Source organism: Clytia hemisphaerica, unplaced genomic scaffold, assembly GCF_902728285.1.
Source record: "Clytia hemisphaerica strain Z4C2 unplaced genomic scaffold, Clytia hemisphaerica genome assembly, whole genome shotgun sequence".
NCBI lineage: Eukaryota > Metazoa > Cnidaria > Hydrozoa > Leptothecata > Clytiidae > Clytia > Clytia hemisphaerica.
The window spans coordinates 196965-212575 of NW_027103307.1; the positions used below are offsets into that span (position 1 = coordinate 196965).

The 15611-nt window shown below is 35.9% G+C and overlaps 1 protein-coding gene across 2 annotated transcripts; it reads left to right on the forward strand.

Annotated features, from left to right (window-relative positions):
* The first annotated feature begins 61 nt into the window (after positions 1-61).
* LOC136812336 (EF-hand calcium-binding domain-containing protein 4B-like) lies at positions 62-10141 on the forward strand. Of its 2 annotated transcripts, XM_067068836.1 has the most exons (11): positions 62-1333; positions 2444-2590; positions 3575-3665; positions 4297-4455; positions 4701-4772; positions 5161-5276; positions 6578-7118; positions 7588-7920; positions 8529-8630; positions 9301-9377; positions 9929-10141. In XM_067068836.1, the coding sequence occupies exons 1-11, from the start codon at positions 117-119 to the stop codon at positions 10041-10043; spliced, it is 2970 nt and encodes a 989-aa protein (XP_066924937.1). In that variant the 5' UTR covers positions 62-116; the 3' UTR covers positions 10044-10141. The 2 variants fall into 2 exon arrangements, with proteins under 2 accessions (XP_066924937.1, XP_066924944.1); XM_067068843.1 differs by lacking the exons at positions 8529-8630; positions 9301-9377; positions 9929-10141 and having other exon boundaries at positions 7552-7637.
* The last annotated feature ends 5470 nt before the right edge of the window (positions 10142-15611 follow it).

Consider the following 15611-nt stretch of genomic DNA (forward strand, 5'->3'; position numbering starts at 1 on the left):
AACATAAACTCTATTCAAAAAATTTTCATTTCTTAAATGTTTAATTCCTTTCCTTGTTTCAGGAAATATTTTAGTTCCAATTTATTAAATAATAAAAACTGGGAAAAAAGAACATTATGTCTGTCGATGGTTTGCAGAGTGAGAATTCAGTTTACGAGGGAGGCGAATTCATAAACAACTTTCAGAGTGATGAACAATTTTATTATGATGACGACGGCTTATTAGAGCCTTCGGCTTGTAAAATAAACATTGAAGATAGCAACGATTTATCAACACATAGAGACGGTTTGGTTTCGAACACTGTTGACGAAAATAACACTGACTTTCAACAAATTGAGCAAAATTTCAATGCTGAGTTGCCTGTAAGTGAGAAACGTAGATCACATTTATTTCAAAGTGTAGATGATATAACGAGAGATTCGCCGATTCGAAAAGCAGCTTGTGCCACAACTTCATGTGCACTTTGTGAAGCAAACGCAAGAAATCTAAATGTGAAGCTAACGATAGATGGTGGATTCCAATTAAGAAAAGCAGCATCTTGTTCCATTTGTACTTGGGATATAGAAGAATTTGAATTCGATGATAATTTATGTGATACTGGTGATTTAAGTGACGGTGAATTGAGCATTGATGAAGAAGATCTAGATGCAGACGAAGGTGAAGAATCGTTACCCATTTCCGGAAGAAACCGGTCCAACTCGTATTCACGTGCCATGGAAGATGAAGTAGACTATCAGGACGAACACAATTCATTGGCTAATACAGATTCACAGTTAAGTTTAAGCCAACGGTTGCCACCCGACGGTGGAGAAATTGAGGAAAGCCCTGTCAAGGAAGAAAGGGTTTTCCACAAGGAACGATTGATCAAAAGTTCAAGCCCGAAAGTTAGAAGCAGTCGAAAAAAGGGTGGTTTGAGGAATCAATCGTCGATCGAGAAGAAGATCAGCCAAGAGCTGGACGAGATTTTCGGTAAATTACATCGATCTCCTCAACAGTCTTTTGACACAGAAGATACCTTTGACTTAGACGATTCATCAAATAGTATTAAACGATCTTCAAAACGTGGTTCCTTTCGAAAGCTTATTAGAACACCATCATTTTTGAAGCGACATAAGAAAACAAAATTAGACACATCGAAGTCTCGTAGTGTTGAATTTTTATACACTTCGGAACCTCCTATTGATGTGAACATTAAGAAATCTATGTCAACGATGGATGTTTCAACTTATTATCAAGATTTAGTAGAGGGAGAAGAAGAGAACCTGGAATTGAGTTTCAATGAAGCCTTCTCAGAATATTTAAATGATATTGGCGGAACTGTTCTCTTTAGCGGGTAAGTAATACTACTAATTATACAGCATTTACCTCGGTTTTTTTCATTTTTTGTTCGGTTACCAAAATTTTTTAATCGAATATTACGAGATCAAACAGTAGTACCTTTTAAAAACAATTCTCATCAGAATTAGCCTTATAGATGCGCTTGATGAAAGTTGCTTATCGCTCCTAATCTTCAGATACTAACCGTCACCCTATATGACCCCGTTTCGGAACCCTAATTTTAAAGGGTATTCTTACGTGATTGAATTAGCTTCCTAAGAAAGGGAAAAATCCAACTACCGGAGCCTGCACCAAAGCGCTTCTTCTCTGAATGGAAAAGGTAACACGAAGTTCGGTTTGTTACGGTTAGGAAACATTCCGTGTCTCAGACATTCTAACACAAATCTCTAGTGTCTATCTGCGGTGGAGCGTAGCTATTCTTAGCATATTTCATGTAGCTCAACTAAAGTGACGTTAAATTTAACGCATCAATCCAATGGTATCTTTCATTTTTAAAAAGAGTACACCTACCAAAAAACTGGGACAAACTGAGACAAGGAATCTCGCTAAACGAAAAAGGCCGACTCACGGCAAGTTTTTTTCAAAATATAAACAAAGCCCGTGGGTGGGGTTGTACATGCTGAAAGAACCGTTAAGTGCAATAAAAACTCGATGGGCTAGAGAGGCCTTTCTCTGACTTTTCACCGCATCTGGAGCGACAAATTGAATCCAGTGCTTTCTTAGCTTTTGTGCGGGAAATTTTTCAGCTTTAGGATTTTTCTAAAAGACACGTGGGGCAACATTTCGGATAAGAAGTGATTAGCTTCAATTTACATCCAATCGTTTCATTTCTAGCTCCTTCCAGGCTCTACACTTAATGCAAAAGACTATTAAATGCATGCAAATGATGCGATCGCTGTATGGGTGATCGCAGTCGGCTACCTGCTCTGGGGATGACCAGAAGGTTTTTCTAGGGCGTAAACGAGAGCTCCATATAATTGCAAAGGAGATAAAATAAATATTATGGTATATTTTATCAGAGGAAATATTATCAAGAATAATGTTCTAGTAACGGGAAGTTCTCGGCTGTCTTATTCAAAAACTTAAAATTTGATTTTATTTTCAGAAATGAAGTGCTGCGCTTCTTATGGCATCAGATCACGACTTATCAACACGATTTGATCGTTCCTTTCGACGATTTTCTAAAATCAGTCCTGGATGAGATTCAGCAAGCTTACAAGAAATGTCAGGACCTAGAGTCCACACTTTCAATGTAAGCATCCCCAGCTGGCAAACGAAGTTGTTTAAACGTTCATATAACGTCATATAGATCGTTGTGAACATAAACGTTGAAACATTGGTGTATGCCGGCGCGTATTTTTTTTCCGTCAGCGGTCTAAACCCAACTTCAGCGGTCGAAACCCAGCTTAGCGGTCGAAGCCCAACCTAACGGCCCAAACCCATTTTACCGGTCGAAACCCATGTTGAAAATGGAAGGGGGATTTTTTAGCGGCCGAAACCCAACGCAGGTGAGTAAACAAACTCACAGTTGAATGATTCTTTTGTTTGTTATTGAAAATCTGTGGAGAGTATGTCTCGCAATACTCGAAGTATAGTCATTAAGCAATTGCAAAATAATTATTTTGAGTTTTTTAAGGTAAGTGATTACCAAATTAAAATGGTTGTGTCATTTGCTAATGTAACATTTTTGGAAGTTGTGTTATAAAATAAATCACCATTATATATGAGTTGTCTAATTATCACCTAGCCTAATTGTCAGAATATTCCTATAAATAAATCCCGACGAAAAAGCTTGAGATTGACTTCTTTCGCTCGTGGGCTATCAAAACAAAAGAATCATTCAACTGTGAGTTTGTTTACTCACCTGCGTTGGGTTTCGGCCGCTAAAAAATCCCCCTTCCATTTCCAACATGGGTTTCGACCGGTAAAATGGGTTTCGGCCGTTAGTTTGGGCTTCGACAGCTAAGCTGGGTTTCGACCGCTGAAGTTGGGTTTAGACCGCTGACGGAAAAAAAATACGCTATGCGCGTAAGTCAGCTGCAAACTCGAACCCAGAGGATAGTTTGCTTTTCTATTGTTCTGGTAGCGCTCTCACGAAAGTGTGAAATTGTATCAAATCCAAAAAGTGGTGCACATGTCTCTTTGAAGGAGATTGAGTCAGGTGTATTGAGTTTTCTCCTTGGTAATAGACCCTATTGTTTCAATCTAACAATCCATTTCATCATCATACATCTAGGAAAGCGCAGCAGCAAGAGAAAGAGACAAGTAAGATTTACGAAGACGCAGAAACTGCTCTCAGGCAAGAGCGTGAACAACTGCAAGAAAAGGTAATCTTGGGAATTTGTACTAAACTCTTTCGAATTAGACCCCTAGTAAGTCCAGAATGACGCTGATTTTCATTTTATGAATACACGAATGACATCTAAGTTGTCATAATTTTTGTTGTTGCTGACAATCAGCACGAGATTTTTCATACATTTGCGATCACAGGTTATATTTTGAAGAGAGCGTGCGATACTTACCATACTTGATCGTGATACCCATGATAATTAGACTTATCACACAATGTTCTATATGACCTGGTAAGATTTTACTTACAAGCAGGTATAATATAAAAAGTGCTAAATTATTTGGTTGGAAATCTTTTGCTTTTTAAGAATTTGGATTTATAGGATTTCAGTGTAGTTTTTAGATAGAGGCAAAGATTTCCACAATTTTTCTTGGCTTCCGGAAAATTTTCGTAGAAAACACCAGATCTGCGGTATGATGGGTTGTCTTCTTACGTTGTTTAGGAACTATTCCTTAAAGCGCAATCTTCAGATTTTGCTCAAATTCAAATCGGAAGATCTTTTTTGAAGAAATTTTTAATTTTAGCCAAAACTTTGGCATTCTATGGCGCTTTCGAAAATTTTGACTAGTTTCCTTTGACTAAACTTTAAACTGTACTTTTTTATCTAGCATTCAGAGAAAGAGGACCAAATCAAGAGTGAGCTTTTGAGGGCGATCAATGCAAAAGACCAGGAGATTCAAGATTCATTGAAGATGAACAATGAAATTCTATTACGAGATAGCAAATTGACCAATGAAAATCACGAACTGAAACAAGTACTGGAAAAGGTGAAATTCCAAACAGTGGAATTTTTTAGAAGAACTATAAACTTTAAAAACCCACTGTATTTTGCGAAAGTCAGACATGGGATCAAACCGCATAGGACTTCTCGCGTCGGTTTCTTAACTTTTGTAATAGGGTCTTTAGTGAAGCATTAGATAAAATTTAGCGAAAATCCTAAAACATTAGCTGTTTAAAACTATTCAAAAATTGGGAAGATAATTTGTCTAAGCTTTTTTTTCTTCCTTCATAGCTTGAGGAGCAGCACACGATTTCAACAGCGAATGAAGCTATGCTAATCGAACGAAACGAATACCTGAAACATGTAAGCTTTGACCGAACAAAAATGTAGCTAACCTGAGCTATATTTTACTTTCATTTCATCCCCTGGAAGTTAAGGTTTTAAGACTTTCTTGTCAATAGCAAATTCTCATCATAGATTTCATGTTGACAGACTTCAAAATTATATAAGTCAGCCGTGTCTTATTTATTTGACCTAGGGAAACGTTACTTATTATAGTAGAGTCTTTACCAACTGAAGTACCAATCTTAGTCTTGCATGCTAGATGATTAATTCAGACATAAAAAATAATGGAAGGGACAAACTGGTATTATCCCGTGACAATAATGGTACCATCAAACAACATTCCTATTACTTTATTACACAGATTACGAATCCAGTCCACACTAACCTACATTATTGTAAATTTTAGGAAAACATATCAATGAACGGGAAAATAAAACTTCAAGAAGACGCATTGCAGCAACTCCATGAACAACTGATGCAACTCACCTCAAACCATGCGGACTCTGAAGAACATTATGAAAAGTATTAAAATTAAAGAATCTCTGTTTTACTTCTACATCAATAACCCTGTATAGAATTTTAGCCAGTGTAGATAACAAAAAAGGGGTACCGCCCTCTCTTAAGCTCGATTAAATAATTATTTAGGAGATGATTAGACGATGTTATCGTCCGTTACAGTGATAGTAAGGGCGGGAAAAAATGGCGGTATGGCGTTGTGGCGGTGTACGAAAAAAAAATCGGTGGGAGAGTTTCGAAGAAACGACTGGCAACTCTACCGACTGTAAACTCTTTTCGGCAAAAAAACCCGTTTGCGAATTTTCTTCGGCTTTGGACTTTTTTCTTCGATAGTGATTCGTCTTAGACTATAACATAGTTTAGGACATGATGTACTAATGAGGGAGGGAAGTAATTAGTTAAAACCGTGGACTGAATTCAGCCAGACTGAATTTTAAGGTCAAGTTTTGGTCAATGCACGTTATTCGGATGACCAGTTCTGAACAAAATATCTATTCCAGAAAATATTTTACCCTCACTGTTGAGGATATTGATTTTTTGAAGTATCGAACCCCCTGGATATCCTACTTTTAGTAAAGGCTTGAATCCACTCTTAAAAATATGCTCAACCCCCTCTGTTCCATCGTATTTTTTACTTGAAAAGACACTTCACCCTGCTCCCTTGTAGATATTTAACCCCCTGGATATCCGATATCCTCAACATGCGGGGGGGGGGGCACGGAATATTTCTGGAAAAGCCCAATGAAACATAAGCATTTGCAATTGAATTGATAAACTTTGTTTCGAGTCGCCCACCTGCATCTGAGAAATCTAAACAAAATAATTTTTGTCACCGTCACATAACTAAAATAATAAGTTTCAAAAGTTTTCTGAATTTCTTTTTGCATGTTTCAGAAACTTTCAGAAATTTTTATGTGTTTTTTTCCCGTCATTGGAGGTGGGCCACTAGCAACTTTTCATCATAGTGAAACTTTTTACGTGTTTCAGCTCTCAAATTTGATGAAAAATGTTTCAAGTGGCCGTTCATTTGCATAGGAAAGTTATAAGCTTTTAAAAGATATTTAGATTTTGAGATGATTGAGATAATATGCAAAACGTTAAAACTATTTTCTATGTTTTGCTAAAAGCTTGACTTATACCGTATTAAACTTTATAGAGGGCAATCATAAATTAGGAGAACTTTTAATATTTAAAGAAAATAAATTATGGTAAAAATTTAATTCATCAATTAAAGACCGCAAATTTAAATAATTTTAGAAAACAATAGTGAATAATTCAAATAAATCAACAATTTCTTTTTATTTTAGACTATTGAGACGATTCAAAGATTTAACAGAAGAGAAAGAGCAGCTCGAAACAAGTTGTTCCAACTTAACTTCTGATTTGGAAGAGTTGAAAACTAATCGTCTCAAACCACGTGGGCTGGAAAAACAACTAAGTTGGAGCACCACGTCGTCTTTAGATTTCGATAGGCCGTCATCACCTTACGACGAAAATAGCAATCACAACAGATCGTTAACAAACTCAACTACTTATAATAAAGCGACTGATTCTGCTTGGATATTAACTAAACAACGGTCGAGAAACTTTCACCACTCGTCAACAGAAATTGACGACCGAAATAGGTTTATACAGACGCCATCGGGATTAACGGCTCTTAGATCGGCACGTGGAAGCAAACAAGATATTAATGAAGAGAACAACGATTTAGCGACACCATTGCCTTCCCATCGTAACATACCTTCATCATCTTCCAGGAATCTTTATAAATCATCCACACCGTATAACAACAACTTTTCCATTCCACCACCAAGCTCCAGTAGAAAACTAGTTTATGGCAACTCGAAGGTATATTATAGTTTTCCCATTTTCATCACTCGTTAAAATATTTAAATAGTAAGTTCAGTACTAGCACGTCAATAATTTACAACCTAATGAAATAATTCAAATTCATTGTATCAGCAATCCAGTTCTCAAATAAAAACAGTTCTTATTTACCATTGAACCAAAATCATTGTAATACGTGTAATTCTATTACGAGCATCTCCGCTTGGGCTTTCTCCTTCAAATATTTCGTCCAGCTCATAAATAGCCTAGCGAGCTAGTGAAAACAATCGAAAGACTTTCTAAAAGTCCTACGTTACTCAATGTTATATAGACACTATCTATCCATCTTTTACCAAACTAACAAACCACACACAACCCCGCACGCACTTGTAAACAGAAAAATCTCCATCTCAATCATCCTCGCACACGTTTCATCTCAATTTTATCTTTACAGATATTTCAAGCGGATAATTTCCTCTATTTTCTATAGACTCCTTTACGTTTGGCGTCAAGCCGTTCAAATGAATTCAAAGTCGTTTTCGCAGGTGATCCAAATGTCGGTAAAACGTCGCTTATCCGACGGATATGTCACGGCAGATTCAAAGAAAATCGGGAAGTCACTCTCGAAATGGATTGTGCGACCAAATTAGTTGAATGTCAGCAAAAGACAGTCTCGTTGAAACTTTGGGATACAGTTGGAACTGAAAAATTCAATAGTATACCACCCTCATATTTTCGTAAATCCGATATAGTGGTTTTGGTGTATGACATTTATGACGAAGGTAGCTTTTGTAATGCACGCAAATGGCTGAGACAGATTCACGTGAGTTAAATTACGTTTTTTTTCTGGTTTGTTTTTCACAAGAACACGAGTCTCAATTTTGGCTAAAACCAATTGAATATTCACGAAAAGCTTGAGACAGTTGAGGCACATGTAGAGGTGTGGCAAATAAAACTGTAAATCTAGTATTTTCAAGTATAATTTTCTTTGGACATTTCTAATGTTGTGATTTTGTTCTTTGAAAGCAGTCTATTTTTCTTATGATACCTAAAAGGGGTAAATACCATAACATCATCTTTCATTTCTGAAATCTGATGCTTGGGATTATTTCATTTTGTTCTCAGTCTTCGGCTAGAATTAAAGTATCTATTACGAATAAGATACTTCTAATGACCAGAATTGTGCTAGTCATATTTATTAAAAACACAGTTGGACACTCAAAAATTGTATGCTGCAACTTGGGCTTGTGGTTTTGAATTTTATTATTGACAGAGGTGAGGGATTAGTTTAGTACCCCGATGGGGATCAAATATCACTTTTTACTGCGGACACGGAATCTCGGATATTTTTTACAACGGTGACGAAAGGTGGTGTCCTACCAATTCTTCCACACAAGGCCATCTATAACAAACATTATTTTTCGTTTACAGGATTACACGAATGACAATATTTTTCTGTTCTTGGTTGGCAACAAATCAGACATGCATCATAAACGAGCCGTCGCACCCAAACGCGCTGAATGTTTAGCTTCTGTAAGTCATGTCTGCTTGTGTAACTTATGGCATGTCCAAAAAGGACATTAGTTTAGCGGCCACGTTAAAAAAAATTTGCAAAAATCTATTTTAAATGAAAAAATGATGACGTCAACTTTTTTCGTGAATGACTTTCTCTCAATAGGATGCATCTAAGGTGAAAATAATGCGAATAAATTAATTGTATTGTATTTTAGAAGAAATCTTCTTTATACTTTGATTGGATTAATAATATCGCTAGGATTAAATTTTGAGATTTTGTAAATAGGGGATTTTGGTATCGTTCGCGAAAGTGAGTCCTCAACTATAAAACATTTTTGAGTAATGCTCCAAAAATGTCAAAACTATTCAATGAATTCTAGCAAGTCTAAAGGCTCAAGATTTCCGAATTATGTTGTTAACGAAGTTTTATGGGATATGAACATTGAGTATGAACATTCGGAATTCCCGCAAAAACTCGAGCAGATATTTTCTTAAAGGTTTTGTCTCTTTTAGAGAGGCATGTCAGCCTGTGTCATGTCACAGGTGTTCATTTTCTACCAAAAAACATGTGAAATCAGGAAGATTCTGATTTCCTGAATAATAACAAAGTACAGCCCGAAAGAAATCACCGGGATGAACCTCGATTGAGTATTTAGCACTTTAATATAACATGATTTTTCACCTTTAGGAAAACGATGCAATGTTTATTGAAACAAGTGCAAAAACTGGTGAAAATACGGAGCGTTTATGTGCAATGATTGCTTCGTAAGTATCTTGATGAAATTAAAATGACTATGATTAAATTGAAGTGTGAATTTAAGAAAAATGTCTCAAATGTGATTCTTCTTTAGCTAGCACCTTTTCTCTAAAATAATTGCAAAAAGGTTGAAATTATATGAAAAAATGAGCAAGAGAAACACCGGGACCCACCCTTTTGAGCTTGATAATTCGAATGTCGAATTCTTAATATTCATCTTTATATGATACAATATTCAACTTTTAGAATACCTGTTACTTCGAATAAATTTCGGATTTGCGAGGGGAGTTTTTTCGAGGGGCGTTTCTTCGAGGGGGAGTTTAAAAGAAGGGGGTGTTTATTCGAAGTAATATACGGTATTTGATTTTCCGGAGGCCATCTATCAATTAGATTAAACTTGTGCTCTAGAGCCCCGTCCAATTAATTCAGAAATTATTTCACAACGCAATAAGCTTATTTGAAGATACTATGTTAGATATTGACCTCCTAAACAAGGAGACAATTCAAGCAGGATTTCCATCGTCCTCATGAATGAAACTCAAATCTTTTCTTCTTTTAGGACTTTACTGGACCGTGAAGAAACAGTATTTATTAGAAATGATTTCGAAGGTAGTTTATGTAGTTTAAGTTATTCTTTTAAAAGGACTAATGAAGTTTCTATTTGTTGTAGCTAATTTTTTTTAAATTTATTTAACTAAATCAATGGAATTAATCTATTATACTCATTTTTCATATGAAGGACAAGTAAAATTAAAATCGTTAGGTACTGTACTGTGACACCCTCCTGCTCACAGTTCTTTTTTAGCCATAATAGAGATAAAATTAAATGACTAAAGCTCGATATGGATATTGCTATTCCGCCAGTAGCAGTCTGGCTTAAATTTTTCGGGGCTGCAAACTATAAAATTGGCGCCCCTGGTGTTTGTTTCCTTTTTGGCGCCCTCCATCATCAAGTGAAAATATTTAAGTGTAATGTTCGGTTGAACGTAAGGCCCTGAATTAAGAAGTTAAAAAACGTCTTTTATTTATACGAAAATGGTGGTAATGGTAACTGGATATCTCTTTCCTTGTCATTTGAAAAGTCGAAGTTTTCTGGGCGAGGAGGCGCAACTATGGTTTGCGCCGACGGAAAATTTTTTAATTTTCATCTTTGAATCTGTCTAAAAACGTCTAAGCACAAAAAATGAATCCCCTCAAATTGGACTCAAATCGGATTAATCAAATTTTGTAGCTAGTAAGGTGGTTTGATGAATATTTTTGTTTTTGAAAACTGGTCCTATTTCACGCTCTATAAAGTTCAATGGCTACAAGAGGTCCCAAAAATTTTTGGCTAGAATAAGGGGCACAGTCTTTTAAATTTTTGCCCCAAAGGTAAAATTTTCATGGTGTAAGAAAAGTCAAACAGCTTAAAAGAACCCCTAAAAAGAGAAGGTTAGTCAGCAAAAGATACAAAAACTACAGTGAGCAGCAACAATTTTCGATCTTTTTGGCAATCTCTCATTTTGGGGAGGGATAAGCGCCCTCTTGAACCCCTGGTAGATACACAACACTCCTCTTGCTTTCGCTTTTAATGATTTAATAATGATGGTCGTTTCCGACTGATGGAAAAATGGAAAAGTCAAGAGGAAATCATGCAAGAGCGCAAATTAAAACGAAGCGATTAACATTGCATTTTTTAAAGGGCGCTAAACGATCGTTAGATTAAACATCGACGGAATTTTGACGCCCCCTTGAATAGCTCTTTTGGCGCCCCTCTTAGTTCTGTCTGGGGTGTACAGTGCACACCCTGCACCCCCTCCCAGGCCGCCACTACTGTTTATTCAGTAATTTTTGGTGGAGACAAAAAATTGTAGTATAATTTTCTACTGGGAATGATATTTTTGCTAAATTTTTCAGTGGGAGACGGTCCCCACCGGGTATGTGAGAAGACGGATATATTATAATAGCAAATAGGTATTATCAACTTTTTTGCATACGCCCTTACTAGCAAAATTTAGATATTGTTCAAAGTGGATATAGCAGGCACAAAAATGTGCAAAGAAAATGAATCATGAATGATTAAATTATGTAATATTTACAAGAAACTCTGCATTGACTTGTAGGAAAGAAATCACTACGACTGTTGAATGTTCCAAGGACTTTTCCTCCTGATTTTGGTACAGAAATAATTTTGCAAATTCTTAGATCTGTTTTGAAAATTTCAGCATTAGGGATTTTTATACAGCTATACTATCTATTTTTCATATTTTTTCATACACCAATTTTGTAAAAACAATACTATACGCATCATCAACTTGACAAAAAAACAAAAATATATATTATAATTCATGTAACCTGTTTGTCTTATTTGTTGATTCCCTTACCTGTCCGCTAGATCGGGTTCCCAAAACAAGTCAACTGCTGTAGCTGCCGTTTGGGCAAAGAGGCCAATAGTTTTTCGGGTTGTTTTTGAATTTTCCGATATATTACTGATTTTTCATTCTTTATTTTGTCGATAACTTGAAGCAGAACTTAAATTTTCAAACCCCTGTTATGCCAAACAAAGATGGCCCTCACAGTTTCACTAAACCTCAGCCCGACATAGGGATCTAGTATCAAAACGCTTCCTACAGCACTGCTGAAGTCTGTTCTAAATATTACGTACGTTTTTAATCATTGCTCATTAAAAATCCTTCAGGCCTGAAAATAATTGACCAAAGAAACATTCCCAGTGAGAAATACGCCCAGAAATTTCAGGGTTGGTGTAATTTAAGATGCACGATCTAACGATTTACGATGCACGATTCGCGATCCGTGCATAAAATATGTTAATTCATGCGTAATTATACTAATCATGATAAAATATTTAGGCAATTTACAAATTTTCATTCGCTGAAACTCAATTATTTTCAAAAATCGTTAGATCGTACATCTTAACCCGAAATTTCAGCACCTTGAAAAACTAAACTATTACCCAAACTGAAAATAAAGCCTCTGATATTTTAAGAATCTTTACTGGATTCTATAGGGTGCCCTGATAAAAAAGAGTATACCAAAACATGTTGTTAATAGATATTTTGAATTTCTTTTTACTGTGAAAAAAATTTAAATCCCCATCCATCATAACGACAAGAGATATTCATCAATTATAGGGAGATCTTTACCTGCTGATTGTGAATAAAATCTCACCGGGTCACTGAGACAAAATCTTTTCAAAAACGCAAATCCCTTTCAGATTAGGTTGATTTTCAGATTGTTAACAATCCAGACTGTGATTGTCACGGTTAGAGAGACAGAGAGAGCCATAGAGAGAGGGTCGTGACATGATGTATGGCTCCCGTAACGGATGTCATTAAAATATCATTTCCTTGTGCTATGCAACCTTCATACAAACATTCTTTCGATCATAAAACGGATTTTCTCTTCCCCAAAATATCTTTCTTTTCCAAAAACGGATATTTTAGATAACAGAACTATTATAATGAGTGTCTCATTAACCTCATATTCAACGACCGAAAATGCGTTTTTGAGTCACGCCTATTAAGCAAGGAGAAAAAATCATTAAAGGTCCAAAACTCCACAAATGACTTCCTGTTTTTGTTGGTTATTTGCAGCTCACTAGAATAGTTTTGGCAAAAAATGAATTTCAATATTATGGTATACCAAGAATTTATTATAGACACTGGATAACCAACGAGCTATATTTTCATTGATTTCTCATGTTCTAGCCTTGTCCGCAGTAATGACATTATGGTTGACTCTCCTTCCTTCATTAAACGATTTTTCGTAACATTTTAATCATTTTTTTCATCTTAACATAGTCATTTCAATTCCCAAATGAAAATTAAGTTTTCCTTAGAGAGGCAACCGCATCAAAATAATTGCTAATTACGTATCGTTATGACTTTTCAAGTTGCAAGAAAGGTACAAAAAACATGCTATGTATGAAAAATTGAATGTTGACACCAGAAATTTTCAAAATTTAACCTTAATAAAACCACCGATCCACCACGAGCCTCCAAAATATTTTCATACCACGGTGAAGCCAAGACACTCAAGTCTCATATATGTCGATCTTAGCTCTTCTCAGAAAGATGTTAGAGACACAGATCTGTAAAGCCCGAAGGGCTAGATTTGCGGCTTTTAATGAAAAGTGAAGCCTAGGTTTGGAAGGATTTCCTACCAAAGTCACGTGACTAAAATATGCAATTTCACCGGTTTGAGAGATGTGAAATAGCGTTTGCCGCCTACTTTTTTTTATCTCGCGCTCCGAAAACAATTAAAATGCTAGATCCTATCCATCGGCACGAAATTTAAAAAGTCTAATTTTTGCTTCACTTTTTTTTGCTGGAGAGAGCTTAAAGTTGCCTATCTAGCCCTTCGGGCTTTACAGATATCTGTGGTTAGAGAGATATTGTCAGCTTAAAATTCTGTGTCATTTTAGGCCTTTTGTTTGATTTTTCTTGTCTGATGATGTTTTTGTCACAACAGATTTAATACATGTATCCGTTAAGTATTTTAGCATTTATTTCCAAATTTTTGGCGAGTAAAAGTACAAAAAGATAAAGATAGAGGACTTTAAAGAAAAGAGATTATTAATCATTTTTCTAAATCAGAGAGCTTCGAGCCGCCATGACAGTTGTCCTTTGCGGACAAAGCTAGATCCTCGATTGTTTCCTTAAACAAAAGAAAGACAATGCTTCGCTCTCCACCGTTTTATACGTTGTTTTTCCAGTGTCTATAATAAATTCATGGGTATACCAATTTTGACTCGATCATAATCAAAATTCTTATCAGGGAAAGCTAACGTACTGCAAGAATCTACCATTTTTAAAGGTTTCGTTTGTAAAAAAAGTGAAAAATAGATAACTTTTATTACATTCATAGTCCTGAAGTCCATTTGCATTAATATTTCTACTTTTATGTGTAAACCATTTTACATGATAATAAAACAATAGTCGAAATCGTGTAGGGTATTTTCTCACCAGGGACGAAATTTTGGTCAACTTTTAAAATGGGGGGGGGGGGGGACACAGGAGTGTGTAAAACATTTAAACCCGTTGAAAACTTTGGATCTTAGCTTTTAAGGTGAAGGAGGTCGTTTTTGTTACTAAGAAATATAATGGTTTTCGGCTATGTATACAGGAAGTTTAATCAAGCAGGAAAAACACACAGATCTGTAAAGCCTGAAGGGCTAGATTTGCGGCTTTTATCGAAAAGTGAAGCCTAGGTTTGGAAGGATTTCCTACCAAAGTCACGTGACTAAAATATGCCATTTCACCGGCTTGAGAGATGTGAAATAGCGTTTGCCGCATACTTTTTTTGATCTCGCGCTCCGAAAACAATTAAAATGCTAGATCCTATCCATCGGCACGAAATTTATAAAGTCAAATTTTTGCTTCACTTTTTTTTGCTGGAGAAAGCTTAAAGTTGCCTATCTAGCCCTTCGGGCTTTATAGATATCTGTGGAAAAACATATATTTTTATTACTGGGCATAGGAAGTGTTACCTGTCGTTACGCGGTTAAAGGAATATTTTGAACAACTATAACACACTGGAGAGCTGCCTAAAGGAAGTAAACAACTTTAAAATCTGTCGCTACCATTATATAATATTCCATCACGAATCTAGCGTTGACGACAAAAATATAATTATTCTACTCATTCCTTCCTATATAACTGAGACTTTTTGATCTACGTTTCCTTTGAAGTCATCAAATGAAAATTGATGTCAATTTTTTCTACGTCTTGAAATTGCAACGAAACTCGCAATGGGATGGTAAGCCTGTACCAACTCGTTTGTCCCATTCTAAAATGATATTTATCCTCATCGGACGATTGGCATTTTAAACATCTTGACTATTTGATTACCTCAACGGGTCAACGAGACAAAGTAACTTGATTTCACAAAAGGAGATTCGAGGTTAACCCTATCTTGAATTCATATTTCAAAAGAACCTGCCGTTGTTTTCTTTATCTTTCGATACTGCTGTATGTTGTCATCAATGGCGAGGAGGTCATTATTGGATAGTCAAACTCTTTTTATCGAAATTTCAAAGACCCCCCTCTACCTGTTTTTTGGCAAAGTATGGAGGACTCCCATAGATTGTTGGCTTTGCCTTTTTTAAGAAATACCTTTTTCACACAAAATGTCACTGACACATTTGATTTTCAAGGACTTTGTCGGCAGTTCCTGTACTTTCGTTTGGGAAGAAAATAGATTACTACCAGCCATAACTTTCATTAAGGTGCTGCCACCGTAGC

Coding starts and splice junctions, on each gene's coding strand:
- LOC136812336 (XM_067068836.1), top strand. CDS start 117: ATGTCTGTCGATGGTTTGCAGAGTGAGAATTCAGTTTACGAGGGAGGC. Junction 4,456..4,700: donor TGAAACAAGTACTGGAAAAG/GTGAAATTCCAA, acceptor CTTCCTTCATAG/CTTGAGGAGCAGCACACGAT. Junction 4,773..5,160: donor GAAACGAATACCTGAAACAT/GTAAGCTTTGAC, acceptor TGTAAATTTTAG/GAAAACATATCAATGAACGG.